General features: G+C 39.9%; 1 protein-coding gene across 1 annotated transcript in view; it reads right to left on the reverse strand.

Moving 5' to 3' along the window:
- TTC27 (tetratricopeptide repeat domain 27) overlaps positions 1 to 14,285 on the reverse strand; it is a 172,042-nt gene that overhangs the window by 140,497 nt on the left and 17,260 nt on the right. The window contains exons 6-7 of the mRNA XM_082745658.1: positions 5,927 to 6,091; positions 3,697 to 3,830 (exon numbers count right to left, since the gene is read on the reverse strand). Of these exons, the coding sequence (XP_082601784.1) occupies positions 3,697 to 3,830; positions 5,927 to 6,091 (299 nt within the window). The remainder of the gene's footprint in view (positions 1 to 3,696; positions 3,831 to 5,926; positions 6,092 to 14,285) is intronic.

Raw genomic sequence — 14,285 nt, forward strand, 5'->3', positions numbered from 1 at the left:
GGAACAGCTCTCCTTGTCTATCTTCAAATTCCCCCTAACTGTAGGTCTAGCTCGGTAGCATTTTAAGAAAAATGTACAGCAACCCCAACAAACTACTGATAGGAAGAACACAGAACCTTAGGCTGCTGCTCAGAATCCACTGAAAAAGCGGCTCTTCCCTCTGGAATGGGCAGGGCTGGCAGGTGCACAGCGCACCCTGGTGGCCATCATTTTCAACACAGGCCTTACATAATTTAAAAAACAACTACATTTGTAATAGACACACTTTAAAAAGTAGACTTTTAAAAATGATTTAACCTAATACATCAAAAATACTATTTTTGTAATATGTGTCAACAGCAAATGTTAATTCTCTATTATACATTATTTTTTTTTCATACACAGTCTATGAAATCTGATGTGTCTTTTACACTTCAGCACATCTCAAATCGCACCAACAAACTTCCCAGTGGTTAAAAATCACACGTGGTTGATGGCTACCATACTGGACCATGTAGCTCTACAGAATCCCAAAATGCTCATCTTTTTATATATAGCCTTAGAAGTTTGCATCAACCAAAATGCTCATCTTTTTATATATAGCCTTAGAAGTTTGCATCAACCTACTTATTACTACATGATTTTTCTTTTGGGGTTTTTTTGCTTTTTTTTCTTTGGTGTGTTTTTTTTCTTAATTTCTTTTTAAAGATTTATTTATTTGAAACACAGAGAACACATGTATGAGTGGGGGAGAGGTACAGGGAGCGAATATTAAGCAGACTCCCCATGGAGCACGGAGCCAGACTTGGGCTCTGTCTCATGACCCTGAGGCCATGACCTGAGCCAAAACCAAGAGTTGGCCATATAAACTGACTGAACCACCCAGATGCCCTTAAAGATTTTATTTTCAAGTAATCTCCACACCCAGTATGGGACGCAAACTTATAACCCGAGATCAAGAGTCACGTGCTCTACTGACTGAGCCAGCAAGTTGCCCCTAATACACAATGTTTAATAACACATTCATACAATAGCTTTCCAAATCTAATCTGTTCCTTTAACAAACTGTGATTTGGGGGGGAAAAATGAGGAAACTAAGAATATAATAATCGTCCTAGAGTCTCACCCTAGGCTAGACAATAAGGATGGGACAGAGACCCAAGTCTCCTGCCATCCCAGGACCCCTCCCCTCTACCACCAAAGACCTGAGATATGTTAGTGCTGGCAACACAGCATTATTTATTTGCCAGACACAAGAAAGTAATCAAAACAGTTCTGATCTTCATTCAAAATTCTCTATGTTCCTATTCAACTCTTTTGAAATTAAAACTGGTCTGCTGCAGTACCTACTTACCTAACTGTTCTGCAAGTCCCAAATTTAAAATATTGTTTTACTTCATTCCCACCTGGACCTCATAATATTCTACTGAATCAAGAAACTAGCACATAATTTATCTCCAATACGTACGACACACCATAGTTAGCATTAAAGTATATTTCTCATCAGTGACGCTGATTCGTGTATGCATTTGTATTTTCTGTGAATACACAATTGGCCAACTAAAAACAGAGAGAGGGGAGGAGCAGAGAGAGGGACAGACTCCACCCTGAGCACAGAGCCAGACATGGGGCTCAATCCCAGGACTCTAAGATTAAGACCTGAGCCGAAATCAAGAGTCAGATGCTTAACCAACTCAGCCACATAGGCGCCTCAAGAACAGACAGTGTCTTTCATTTGCACTCTGGGGTTGTTCCTAACTGTTAGCTTATTAAACCCTGATCTCCAGCAGCTTGAGTCTATGTGATTTCCCATCAATAACAGACTAAAACTCTAGAAAGGTCCAAAGGGAAATATGCTCCTCACTGGCAATAAAGTTACTGTTTCCTCAATTCTAAGATAAACATTTTCACACTGTAACATTTCTAATCAGGATATATTTTGCAATAACTAATATTGATATAATAGTGTTCCTTTTTTCCCTCCCCCCAAAGGATTGGTTATTAAAAAGATAGTGTACTTTAGGGACACCTGGGGGCTCAGTCAGTTAAGCGTCTGCCTTGGGCTCAGGTCATGATCCCAGGGTCCCGGGATCGAGCCCCACATCAGGCTCCCCATTCAGTGGGGCGCCTGCTTCTCCCTCTTCCTCTTCCCCTGCTGCTCTCTCGCCTTCTCTCTCTCTCTCTCAAATAAATAAATAAAATCTTAAAAAAAAAAAAAGATAGTGTATTTTATAATTTCATACTGTCTTTGATATCAGAAAACAGGATATATAACCAGTTAAATAAGCAATCGCCTGTTTCTACTAATCAATACCTATATCATACAATTTTACCTTTTATCTCTAAGTAGTAATTAATGAACATAAGATTATCCCAATGTATTTTATTTCAAATATGAAAGTTTCAATAAATTCTATATTAAATTGTATATAATTTTTTTAACATTCCTCATAATAGTCACCATATTCTATTTATCATCCCAGGAGACAATTTTCAATAAGAGAACTCCATATAGAAAACCAATAAAAAATGGATTACTGAATCCAATGTGTGGACTGCAGAATGGAATCTCTTTTCACTGATACTCATCCAATGGCCTAAAAATCAGGTTTATGGCAGTTAAGCCAAGACTTTGGGAGGGACTTGGGTTACATCAAAAGGCTTAGAAAAGGGGCGCCTGGGTGGCTCAGTGGGTTAAGCCTCTGCCTTCAGCTCAGGTCATGATCTCAGGGTCCTGGGATCGAGCCCCGCATAGGGCTCTCTGCTCAGCAGGAAGCCTGCTTCCCTCTCTCTCTGCCTGCCTCTCTGCCTACCTGTGATCTCTGTCTGTCAAATAAATAAATAAAATCTTTAAAAAAAAAAAAAAGACTTAGAAATAAAGAAAAAAAAGGAGGGGGGTGCTTAAAGAGGAGACTCCATACATGTAAGGAGGGAAGAAGAGAAATGTGAGGCAGGTAACAGCACATGTTCCCTGAGCAGCATCAACACAGCAGTACAAACCCACTTCCCTACAGCATCAGGAAGGATAGGCAGCACCCTGTGTAGTCTTATCCCTGAGTTTCTACATCTCTCCCTCCCTTCCCTGCTTCCTTCCCTCGTCCTTCCTCCTTCCTTCCTTCTCCTCTTAGAACCAATAGCAGCTCCTCCCTGAAGTTATCTCAAAGCAAACAAGAAAGTGCTCGGAACACAGAAGTGTGCCATATCTCATGAATGGCTTTCCTTGGGACTCTTTCCCATCCCAAGCCCCTTCTCTTGGCACTATTTTCAGTACAGAATAGAATTTTAGTGTCTAGTGTACTCAAGGTAAATTTGTGTAGAGGCTCTGGAAGAAGGGTAGGGCTTACAGGGACGGTAACATCAGGCAACAGACAACCAAAAACGTTGGCTTGGAATCTCCGCAGTAAGAAAATATAAGTGCTAATGACCTTTATGGAAGCACATGGAAAAGCATCTAAGTAGATGAAGTGACCAAGAGCCGTAAGTTTAAGCTACATGAAAAGAATGCATGGGGTACCTGGCTGGCTCAGTTGGTCAAACAAAAGACTCTTGGTCTCAGGGTTATAAGTGAGAGCTCCCACTGGATATAGAGATTACTTAGGAATAAAATCTTAAAAAAACAAACACGAAGGGGCATCTGGGTGGTTCAGTTGTTAAGCATCTGTCTTCGGCTCAGGTCATGATCCCAGAGTAATTTAAATAACTCACGATCCTACTCACCTTGGTTAAATGTTCTTGAGGAGTAGGTGCTGGACTGAATTCACCAGGTGAAAAGGCATCCCCTTCCCTTCTTACATCTAAAATAAGTTGTGCCACATAATTTTCCTGGAACCGTGTCCTTTTCCCCAAAGCACCTGAAAAAAAATATTAAATTGTACTTAAATAATTGATTTGTCAATCAGATCTACTGTATAATCATGAAAAGTAGTATTTTCAGAGTACTTTAGAGTCTGTAAAGGTATTTTCTTCACTTCACATTAAAAAAAAAAAAGATCTGAGCCTCAATAATGATCTTAAACTACTTATAAAATTATAAAGCCAGGGCAAAAAATAAAAAATAAAGATAAAAATAAAATCATAAAGCCAATAAGCTATAAGGCCAGAACTCAAACTCAAGATTTATCCCACTAGATTACACATACTCACTTTTGCATCAAACACCCTCATTCCCCCCAAATTTTCATAGGTCTAAGAAGTATCATCAACCTCATAGAGCAGATAAAAATAACAGATGTTCTGAGGTGTAGTCACTTGCTTAAGATCAAGGGGACTTTCAGTCTCAGAGCCAGAGCTTAAAGCCAGGGTCTCCAGGTTCTAAGTCTCACAGTTCTTTCTGTTATTCTATCTGGCTTCATTTAACACCAACATTTTTTCCATTTTGTATCTGAAATAACTTGCTACAGAATTGCTTTAATAGAGGCAACAGTCCTAATAGCCACTCTTTGGCAAGCGTCAGATTACAAAGACCCTTGATTGTAAAGACCAGTCTATGAAGTCTGGATTTTATCCTGCAATGAGTCTGGATCTAAATTATACATCAGCCTTTTAAACATGCTACACATAAACAGCTACCGAGATGGTCTAATACAGATCACTTTTTTATAGAAGGGCTACAGCTGAATGGAAAAAAATAATAATCTGATTTTCATTTTATATTTGTGAGTACTACATTTGTATTTTTAAGCTCTTTGCTCTTAACTTGGAAAAAAATATGAAGAACTAGCCAGTAAATATACCAGCAGTTAAAAGCTGACTATACAGAATACTGTGCCATTAGCTTTTAAATAGCCCAAAAAAAAGTCCCCAAGGGCCAAAACATTTAAAAACATAATCTCTGAAGCTAAACTCACAAGTTATATTATATAGAACTGTACTTTCCTATACAGACAAGACTCTGACTTACATATGGCCACTGTTCCAAAAGTTCTAAGCTCGATATTTAATAATTTTCCCCATACAAACAATGCAGCAAAAGATGGCTAAGATCCCAGACCAGGCCACAAAGTCATATGTAACTCATACTATAGTTGAAAGATTTTACTGACAAGACCAGCTCAATAAGAAGCACAGAATTTAGGGGGGAAGAATGGACCTTAGAGATAATCCAGACCGAGTCCAGGAAGGACAAATAGGTTCAATCACTTTAACCTTCACAGACACAGCCTGGAATGCTGAGCTCAGGTTCAAGAGGTGAGAGTGGTGTGCTCGAACTGACCCTGTCGACTGTTGTGAAGGTAATCTAACTGAATGTCAATGATACTGTAAGACCCCAGGGATAGAGCAAGACGTGAAAAGCGACCAATGTTTCTTATTTTGTATTTGGAAGAAATACAGAGGTTCTTGGAGAAATTCTGTAACTTATTTCTTCGACCAACAAATGTCTGAGTGCCAACAATATGCCAGCATTCTAAGGCATTGAATCTAAAACAGTTGACATTTTGTGTTCTGAAGACAAAGAAAGCAGATGGAAGCCATAGGTGGGTATTTACAAGAAAGGGCAATGTACATGTGGGTAAGGAAACCCACACCCATAAACAAATGGTTGAAAGTTCATTTGTGGGGGCACCTGGTTGGCTCAGTCAGTAGAAAATGCAACTCTCGATCTCTGGGTCTTGAGTTCAAATCCTACACTGGGCACAGAGCTTGCTTTAGAAAAAAAAAGAAAGTTAAATTTGTGCACTGTCTGGACGCTCTATGTGTATCGATAACATACGGCTTACCAGACTGGAAAATAAAGGGGAATCTCTGGGAATAAAGAAAATAGTTCATTTCAGGCTTGTTCTAATACTGTCAATTTTTAAAATAAAATCTTTAACACTGATTTTTACAAAGCAAAGAACAGAAAAGAAAAAAATCAAGTACAACCAAACAGTAGAGTCATACTGCCAACGTCTCTATTAGTTTTATCATAAAAATAAGTCAATCATCCATAAAAGGTAACAAGTCTTACCTGTCAAATCAACTTGTAATTTGCTGATATCTTTAGCAATGCTGAACTGATCTCTTGCTTTTGTGTATTCGTAATAATACAAAAATATATATGCACACTCCAGATGGAACTGAATAGCCAAATGCTGACCGGAAGCGCCTACAAACAGATCTTCTAGTTTCGTCACTGCAAGACATAAGATGAAGCATTAAAAACTAGGATGGAAATGAAAATCTATGCTTAAGTAAAACGAGCAACTGAGGAAAACGTTGAGTCCGCACTACGTGAAGTATATACATTGCATAGTCCCTGCTCTTAAAGACTGTAAATCTGGAGGATGAGGGACACCAGTACAACCACAGCTCACAGCCTGCGTTCTCTGAGCACTCTTATGTTCCAAGCAAAGACCTAAGGACATGACATAAGTCCCTCCTTTACTCCACACAATTCTAGGAAACACAATTCATAAACCTGCTCTAATTTCAGACTGCTCATTTAACGGTGCTATGAAAAAATACAACAACACAAGGTGAAAATATGCAAAGTACCAAGTGAATCTCTAAAGAGTGAAACACTCCAGAAAACCTTAGGAAGAGATCAGTTTACGGCTTCCCTCATAAGTCCTCCCTTCAACAGAGAAACAGATACACAAAGATATATATGACCCTATGAATACCCAATATAGAATGAACATTGCTTTAGCAGTCAGATTTTGAATTCTCTAAGTATCTGAGCTGAAATGACAGGAGGATAATAACCTGATAACACAGTGTCTGAAATGAAATGAGTGTCAAAATTAATTATAGGTAATAGGCTTGCCGACACACACCAACTTGCAGGGGGCATCCACAGGCCACCCGGTCCATACCTCGACAATATCCCTGACCAACTATCCTGCAAAAATGCTTCCCATAATAGGTCAGTCAGCATTTCACACAGCAGTCCACAAGAATTAATGCATAATGTGAAAGTAATACAACAGTGTATGTTCATTATACTTCAATTAAAAAAGACTTTCTAAAATTGTTAAAGAACTAATGCATAAGAAGTACAGAAAACGCACTTCCAGGGTCCCAACATAGGAGAATCCATTCTCTTCCATCCGAGTTGAAAGGGGAGGGTAGGCACGTAATGCCCACTCTGCCTGGCATGAGCTCTTTTACACACTGTGTTACAATGCTCACAATGATGTCTTTGAGGCTGACACTATCCCCATCTGATTCATTAGAAATCTGAACTCAGATCGCTAGTCACCTCAGTTGCTAAGTGGCAAAGCCAGAATTTGAATCGATGCTTATTGGAAGAATGGGGGTGAGGAGGGAGTTGGCAGAGGACGAGTAAGTGTGTAGAGGGGCTATTACACAACCCAAGCCCCTTCATCATCTAGTTATCTGACAGAAACACAGCTATGAAATAGATATCCTTTATTTTCTTCTGAACTGAAATTAAAATGAGTCTGAAAAAGAAAGTGTTTTTCTCGGGCACCTGGATGGTTCAGTCAGTTAAGCATCCAACTCTTGATCCCAGCTCAGGTCTCAGGGTCATGAGTTCAAGCCCCACACTGGGCCCCACGCTGGGCACAGAGCCTACTTAAAAAAAAAAGTGGTTTTTGATATGCTGCCAGCCCTTTGAAGAGATTCTCTGGACTCAGAGTAAGTCAAGATGTACAGGCCTTACTTCAAAAGGCAGACAGGTATCTAAGTATGAACTTCTCACAATGAAACTCCTTCAGTAGATCTCCACACAAACCAAACTCAAGAAAAGCTAGAACGGATAATGTTCAGTGCTCTTAGTGCTTTTAATTAACCTTCTTTCTCTTTGACTGCCCATTACTCCTGAGTGTCTAGCCACTTTTCTCAGAAATATAGTAACCTTCTATCATGTTAGCACGGTTCACAACCACAGTTCTTCTTAGTCATCGATGACAGTAACGTAAGGTTCTGGGATACAAACATGTACCAAGGGATGAGAAGCTTTCCAAAGTTTTTTAAAATCTCTCAATGAACACAGAAAGGCTGTTTCCTGCATTTAAGTAGACTTCTGATGTTGTGATACCTCATATAAGCCTAGGGAAGGCTATCAAAATTATAGTCTTAATAACACATAAATAAGGGACATAAATGCCCAAAGCTGACTCTCGGTATCCAAATCTCCCCTCCTACCCATCTCCCTACCTACCTGTGTGTGTATGTGTGTGTCTTTGTATAATTAATTGGCTTTGAGCTTGTACTTCTGTTTCTTCTATATCATATTCTATAGCGTACAGGGGTCAAATGTTGTTAAATAAAATAGGAAGATGAGGCCTAATCTTTTTTTTTTTTAATAATTAATCTTTAAATTCCCACAGCACATCAAATTACTTATCCAATAAAAACACCTTTAAAAGGCTGGATTTAGGGGCACCTGGGTGGCTCAGTCAGTTAAGCATCTAACTCTTGGCTTCAGCTCAGGTCCTGATGTCAAGAGTGAGATCGAGCCCCACATAGGGCTCTGAGCTCAGCGGAGAATCAACTGAGATTCTCTCTCCCTCTACCCCTTCAACTGATGCGCACTCTCTCCCTCTTTCTCTCTCTCTCAAATAAATAAAATAAATCTTTAAAAAAAAAAAAAAGCTGGATTTAAAACATTTAATAGATAGCACAAGCCAGACAGGCCCCAGGCACCCAGTGGAGCCCATGGCTACAACACTGAAGCCTGGTGAGCCTGCTAAGGGGAAGCCCTTTGTTTATTTATTTATTTACTTATTTATTTTTAATATTTTATTCATGGGGTGCCAGAGCGGCTCAGTTGGTTAAGTATCTACCTTCAGCTAAGGTCATGATCTCAGGATCCTGGAATCCAGGATCCTGGATGGGGCTCCCTGCTCAGTGGGAAGTCTGTTTCTCCCTCTCCCCCCACTTGTGCTTTCTTCCTCTCCCAAATAAATAAAGGCTTTAAAAAAAATAAAGACTACATTCATTTATTTATTTGAGAGAGTGCACACACATGCACGAGGGAGGGAGGGGTGGCGACAAGTGGCAGGGAAAGGGACAAACTGACTCTGTGCTAAGCCTGAAGCCCACAGTGGGGCTCAGTCTCTCAACCCTGAGATTATTACTTGCGCCCAAGCCAAGATTCCTACACTTAAGCGACTAAGCCACCCAGGCACCACTAGAAAAAGCCCTTTAAGCTCCCAGGAATTTCAGGTGCCAAAAACATTCCCTGTGCATGGGACTTGCTATTATATGGCTCATTAGGATCTGCTGTGGGGGCCTTGGACGTTTTTTGTTAACTAGCAAATGTAGATCATGTGATGTTGGAGTAGGAGGACTAACAATGGTGACTTTAGGATACCGGCTCCCTCACAGGTATAAATTATGCAAAGCTAAAAATCCACTAAAGAATTGTCAGAGAAGGAATTAAAATAAGATTTTATATGAAAGTTGAAATGTAAGTAGGTAAGTATGAAAGTACCCACGCTGATCCTGAAAGAAAACAAAACAAGGGCAACAGCAGTAGCTAAGCAGAGTCTCAAAAAGAGGAAACCGAACTACAATTCTTTGGAGTCAGTGTGGACAAAGCCAAGGTCAACTATATTAAATGCTGTAAGTACCAGAAGGCTATCAATCAAGTAAGCGAAGTCTGTATATAAATAAATCAAGTAGAGCAAAGCCTGTATATAAATAAATAATTATTTATTTATTTATAAATAATTAATTTCTATTTAATTATATTAAATTATAAATTATAAATAAAATTATATTTTATTATATATAATAATTTATTTATTTATAAATAAAGAAAATGTGCAATATAGTTTTATGTTACCAATTGTGCTGAGAACAAAGGAATACTCAGAGAACAGAAACTAAATGAAAACTGAACCTCAGGAATTAAGCATTACTGACACAATATTCTGCCCTAAAGCGAACTATCAAACCTTAGGATCCTGAGAATGTCACTTTTATGGCTGCAAGGAACACCAAAGACAAAAGATGAGGAGGCCTGAACCACCCCGAGTGGTCACTCTAGCAGGAGACTCCGTGTGAAGCTGAAAGCCAAAGAACTGTATCTTCACTGAAGGTTAAAAGGAGGTAAGTTGGCCGTGCAGAAGAGGTCAGCAAGAAAAATGGCACTAGGAAAAGGTGGAAAATGTATCCTAAGAATTCGTAATCCTAAACCAGCCTTCACAGATTTGTGACATCATTCAAAACAGGAAAGTGCTAGCCAACTCCAACTCATTTCCTCTAAAAAATAAAAATTAAAAAAAAAAAACAAAAACACAAAAACAGAAACAGCTCCTTTCCTCCCTGACCTTCATACTTCTCAAACTGATTTCCTACTGTTGCCCCTCCAATGTTCCATCCTTCTCCTGCCTCTCTCCCCATCTCAACAATTTCCCTCTATTCCATCTGACTTTTAATCAACATCTACTGAATATTACAGATGCTTAGAATTGTGTTTATCCTAAAGCAAGGTTTAAGCCTGATCTTCCCTAATGAGAGGATGGGGGAAGAAGAGCTAGGAGGGGAAGACACATCATCATTATTCAATACACGGTTACCATGATGTGAGATTGTGTGGCACTGACCATAAGTACCAAAGAGGGGAAATCCGTAAGGCTGGGGTAGTTGAACAAACCTTTCCAAAGGACGGGCCTTGAAAGGCAGATAGAAATTTGGCTCCAATTCACTTCTATTCCATAAGGCTCACAAAAGAGGGTCCACATGGTTCTTGTTCACTGGCCTATCATACTGGTGCTCAGTGAATATCCCAGGAGTGCACAAGTGCACAACCCTTTGATGGCTACCATCAAGATGAAAATCCTATGTCCCAGTGACCTAGCTCCTACCTACCATTCAACTCATCACCTAACATACGAACCACCCCCATACTTACTCCGGCCATTCGGAACTACCAGAATTCCAAAATGCACAAAAACATTTCAAGTCTCTGTGTCTCTCTTTGTACACATTATATGCCCTTTCCAACTTCACCTAATAAATTCTTAGTCATTCTTCGAGAGTCACTTCATGCACGAGGTACCTTATGAAGCCTTCTCTGCTCTCTCGGGCTTCGACTAACCACATCCTCTGGTTCACTCCTTCCTCTTTACACCCTTGTTTCTACTTGTACTTCTGCCCCTGCCTCCTGCATGCACTGATATCCCTAGCACCCAGCACAGGGACTGAAACATGGCAAGCACCCCAAAAACCATTTTTATTAAATATGAAATTGGGTGGAAAATATAAAGTCAAAGGTAAAACTGGAAATCATTAAGGGCTTCTCTAATCAGAAATAATGACATGATGAAACTGGTATCTAGAAAAACCAATCCAGTACTGATGAGGGAGAAGGAACGAAGGTCAAGAAAGAGCCTACAAGTCAGGTGCAACCCTTGAGATATGAAGTGATAGTGACAGCAGCCTTATGTAACTGGGGGGGCAGGTCAGATAGAAGGAAGGACAGATCCACCCAGTCACTGCTGCTCAACAGTAGTCATGTCCAATAAAATTTTCTCTGACGATGTAAGTATTCACCCGCTGCACTGTCCAAAATGGTAGCCGTTAGCTACATGTGGCTTCAGGGCACTTCAAATGGGGCTAGTGAAATGGAGGAACTGAATTTTTTATTTCATTTATTTTATTTTATTTCAATTTAAATAGTCACAGATAGCTAGCGGCTCTCCAGCTAGCAGTTGTTCAGTGACGAAATCACAGCTCTTTTTTTTTCTTTAAAATAAAGAGTTTATTTATTTATTTATTTATTTGACAGAGAGAGAGAGAGAGAGAGAGAGAGAGCACAAGTAAGCAGAACAGCAGGTATAGGGAGAGAGAGAGTCAGGCTCTCTGCTGAGCAGGGAGCCTGAGGCGGGGCTCAATCCCAGGACCCTGGGATCATGTCCTGAGCTGAAAGCAGCCACTTAACCGACTGAGCCATCCAGGCGCCCCCACCCAGCTTTTTTTAACTAATAAAAGGCAGCACTTTGCAGCAGTTATGGATCCTAACAATGGAATGCATTCTCTCTCAAAGTAATTTCGGAAAGTACCCAGGGAAAGAGGAAATAACTCTTTTGGATACAATCTTCCCAGTGGATTATAGCATTAGGATGAGTGGAAAGCTGGCCTAAGAAGAATCACATTATTCTATACCTGGAAAGGATTCAATGATCATTTTACACAGAAAGAATCCTGGTTTGGAAGTCAGATGAGTTGCCTAAGGTCACACAGGGAGCCAGTGACAGAGTAGAAACTGTAAGCCAGATCTTAAAACACCATGGTCTGTTAATTGTCTTGACTGTGATCATTTCACAGGTGAATACATATGTAAAACATCATCAAGTGCACATTTCAAAATATGAGTAAATACTATAGGTTAATTATACTTCAAAAAAGCCATTAAAAAAAACCCAACACACATTATAGCCACCACCCTACCATCCTCTGTCAACTCTTCAGTTCTATCTCATAGAGTTATTGTGAGAAATAAACTAGCTAATGTATTTAAAGACATAACAGTGCTTGGTATGGAGCTAGCACTATAGAACCGTTAACTGCATCATCATTATTAGCTACTAGAATTCTGCCCTACTGACTAGTTGCAGAAATGTAACGAAAAGAAGAATGGGCAGGATTTGGAGTTACAAACTCTAGATCATAAGTCTGAGTCCTGGGCAATCTGAGTCTCAGCTCTTTGTAAAATGAGTTAGTTAGGTGAACAAAATAATCTCTAAAGGGACTTTCCAAACTAAAGATTTTGGACGGGGCCTAGGATAAGACTTGTAGGAGTGGAAAAGGCTGCACATGGGACCCTTAGGGAAGAACTGATAAGATTTAAGAACTGGCTAGATGCACAGTATGACAGAAAACAATGAGTCAACTATGAACACACAGTTTTGAGCTTTGGATGCCTCAGGGTTTAAAAAAGAGAGGAACATGTCAACCCAGTAAATGCATATTTACTACTTTAATAATTCAGTAGGTTCTCCATGGAAATGAATATTCATGACCTTTCGGATGCAAATGTCACCATGACATTTAAAATGTATGCTAAACCAAAACCCCTTTCATAAGATTACTTTAACGCTATGTTAAAGTGAAATCCCTATGAATAATTATAATTAATCATACTTGATGTATTTAATAACATGTATTCATTCCCAAGTATCAATTTTTTTTCTTTTTAATTAGTGCAGGGGCCCCTGGGTGGCTCAGTCATTAAGAGTCTGCCTTCGGCTCAGGTCATGATCCCAGGGTGCTGCGATAGAGACCCGCATCGGGCTCCTTGCTCATCAGGGAGCCTGCTACTCCCTCTCCCACTCCCCCTGCTTGTGCCCCCTCTCTTGCTATGTCTCTCTTTGTCAACTAAACAAATAAATAAAATCTTTAAAAAAATAAAAAAATGATAATAATAAAAATAAAAATCAGTCACCAAGAAACTAATCTCTCTTTTTTTTAAGATTGTATTTATTTATTTGACAGACAGAAATCACAAGTAGGCAGAGAGGCAGGCAGAGAGAGAGGTCCTCCTTTTGTTTCAGACTCCCTGCAGAGGAGACAGCCCGATATAAGGTTTGATCCCAGAACACTGGGATCATGACCTGAGCCGAAGGCAGAGGCTTAACCCACTGAGTCACCCAGGCACCCTGAGACTGATCTCTTGATCAGCTCTTTTCATGTGGAAACAATCCAACCCTAGAGTCACAGAGCTGCCTGTCAATGTTACAGCAGAACTCTCGGACAAAGCCTCTCGACCCGCTCACCCTACACAGACTTCTCCGTAAGCTCATCTTCAAACAGTGACGCTGTGGTATGACATCTCGTGTGTTGTATGGGATACATCTGCAGTGTCGGCTCCCATGCTACATGGCTGTGTGAGCACCTACGCAGCCTTTCAGAGAATCTCGTTTTCCCTGGTGTGACATCCAAAAGAGTGCCTCAGTCACACTGGGGAGCGTACTTTGTGAGGCTCTAACTCACTCCTCTCATAGATGTGATCAGTCCAGCAATGTTATTCTGACATTCTGATGGGCTCTGTTCCATTACATTGTGCTGATGGCACATTCCTGGACAAAAACATAAAGATCACTGTTGTTCATGAAGTCCTCACTTTTGTTTCATGGACTGAAAAAAGTCCTGCCAACTTTTTCATGATCCTTCAAGGGCAACATTTCAAATATAATATCCTTCTCTGGACACTGAGCAATATTTCAGTTATAAGTGACGGCTTGGTCAACATTTGGGCCAAATCCCAGAACAAAACTTTTTTTTTTTAATAAAATTGTTTATGAAACATTGCAGTTTAAGACTATCTGCAGGTCTACCTAAACATAGCCAAAATGGGCCAATTTATGACTAGATAAAATGAAAAATGTCGTTGATTAGCCTAGAACAGCAACATA

Source organism: Mustela nivalis (genome assembly GCF_964662115.1).
Source record: "Mustela nivalis genome assembly, chromosome: 8".
Taxonomy (NCBI): Eukaryota; Metazoa; Chordata; class Mammalia; order Carnivora; family Mustelidae; genus Mustela; species Mustela nivalis.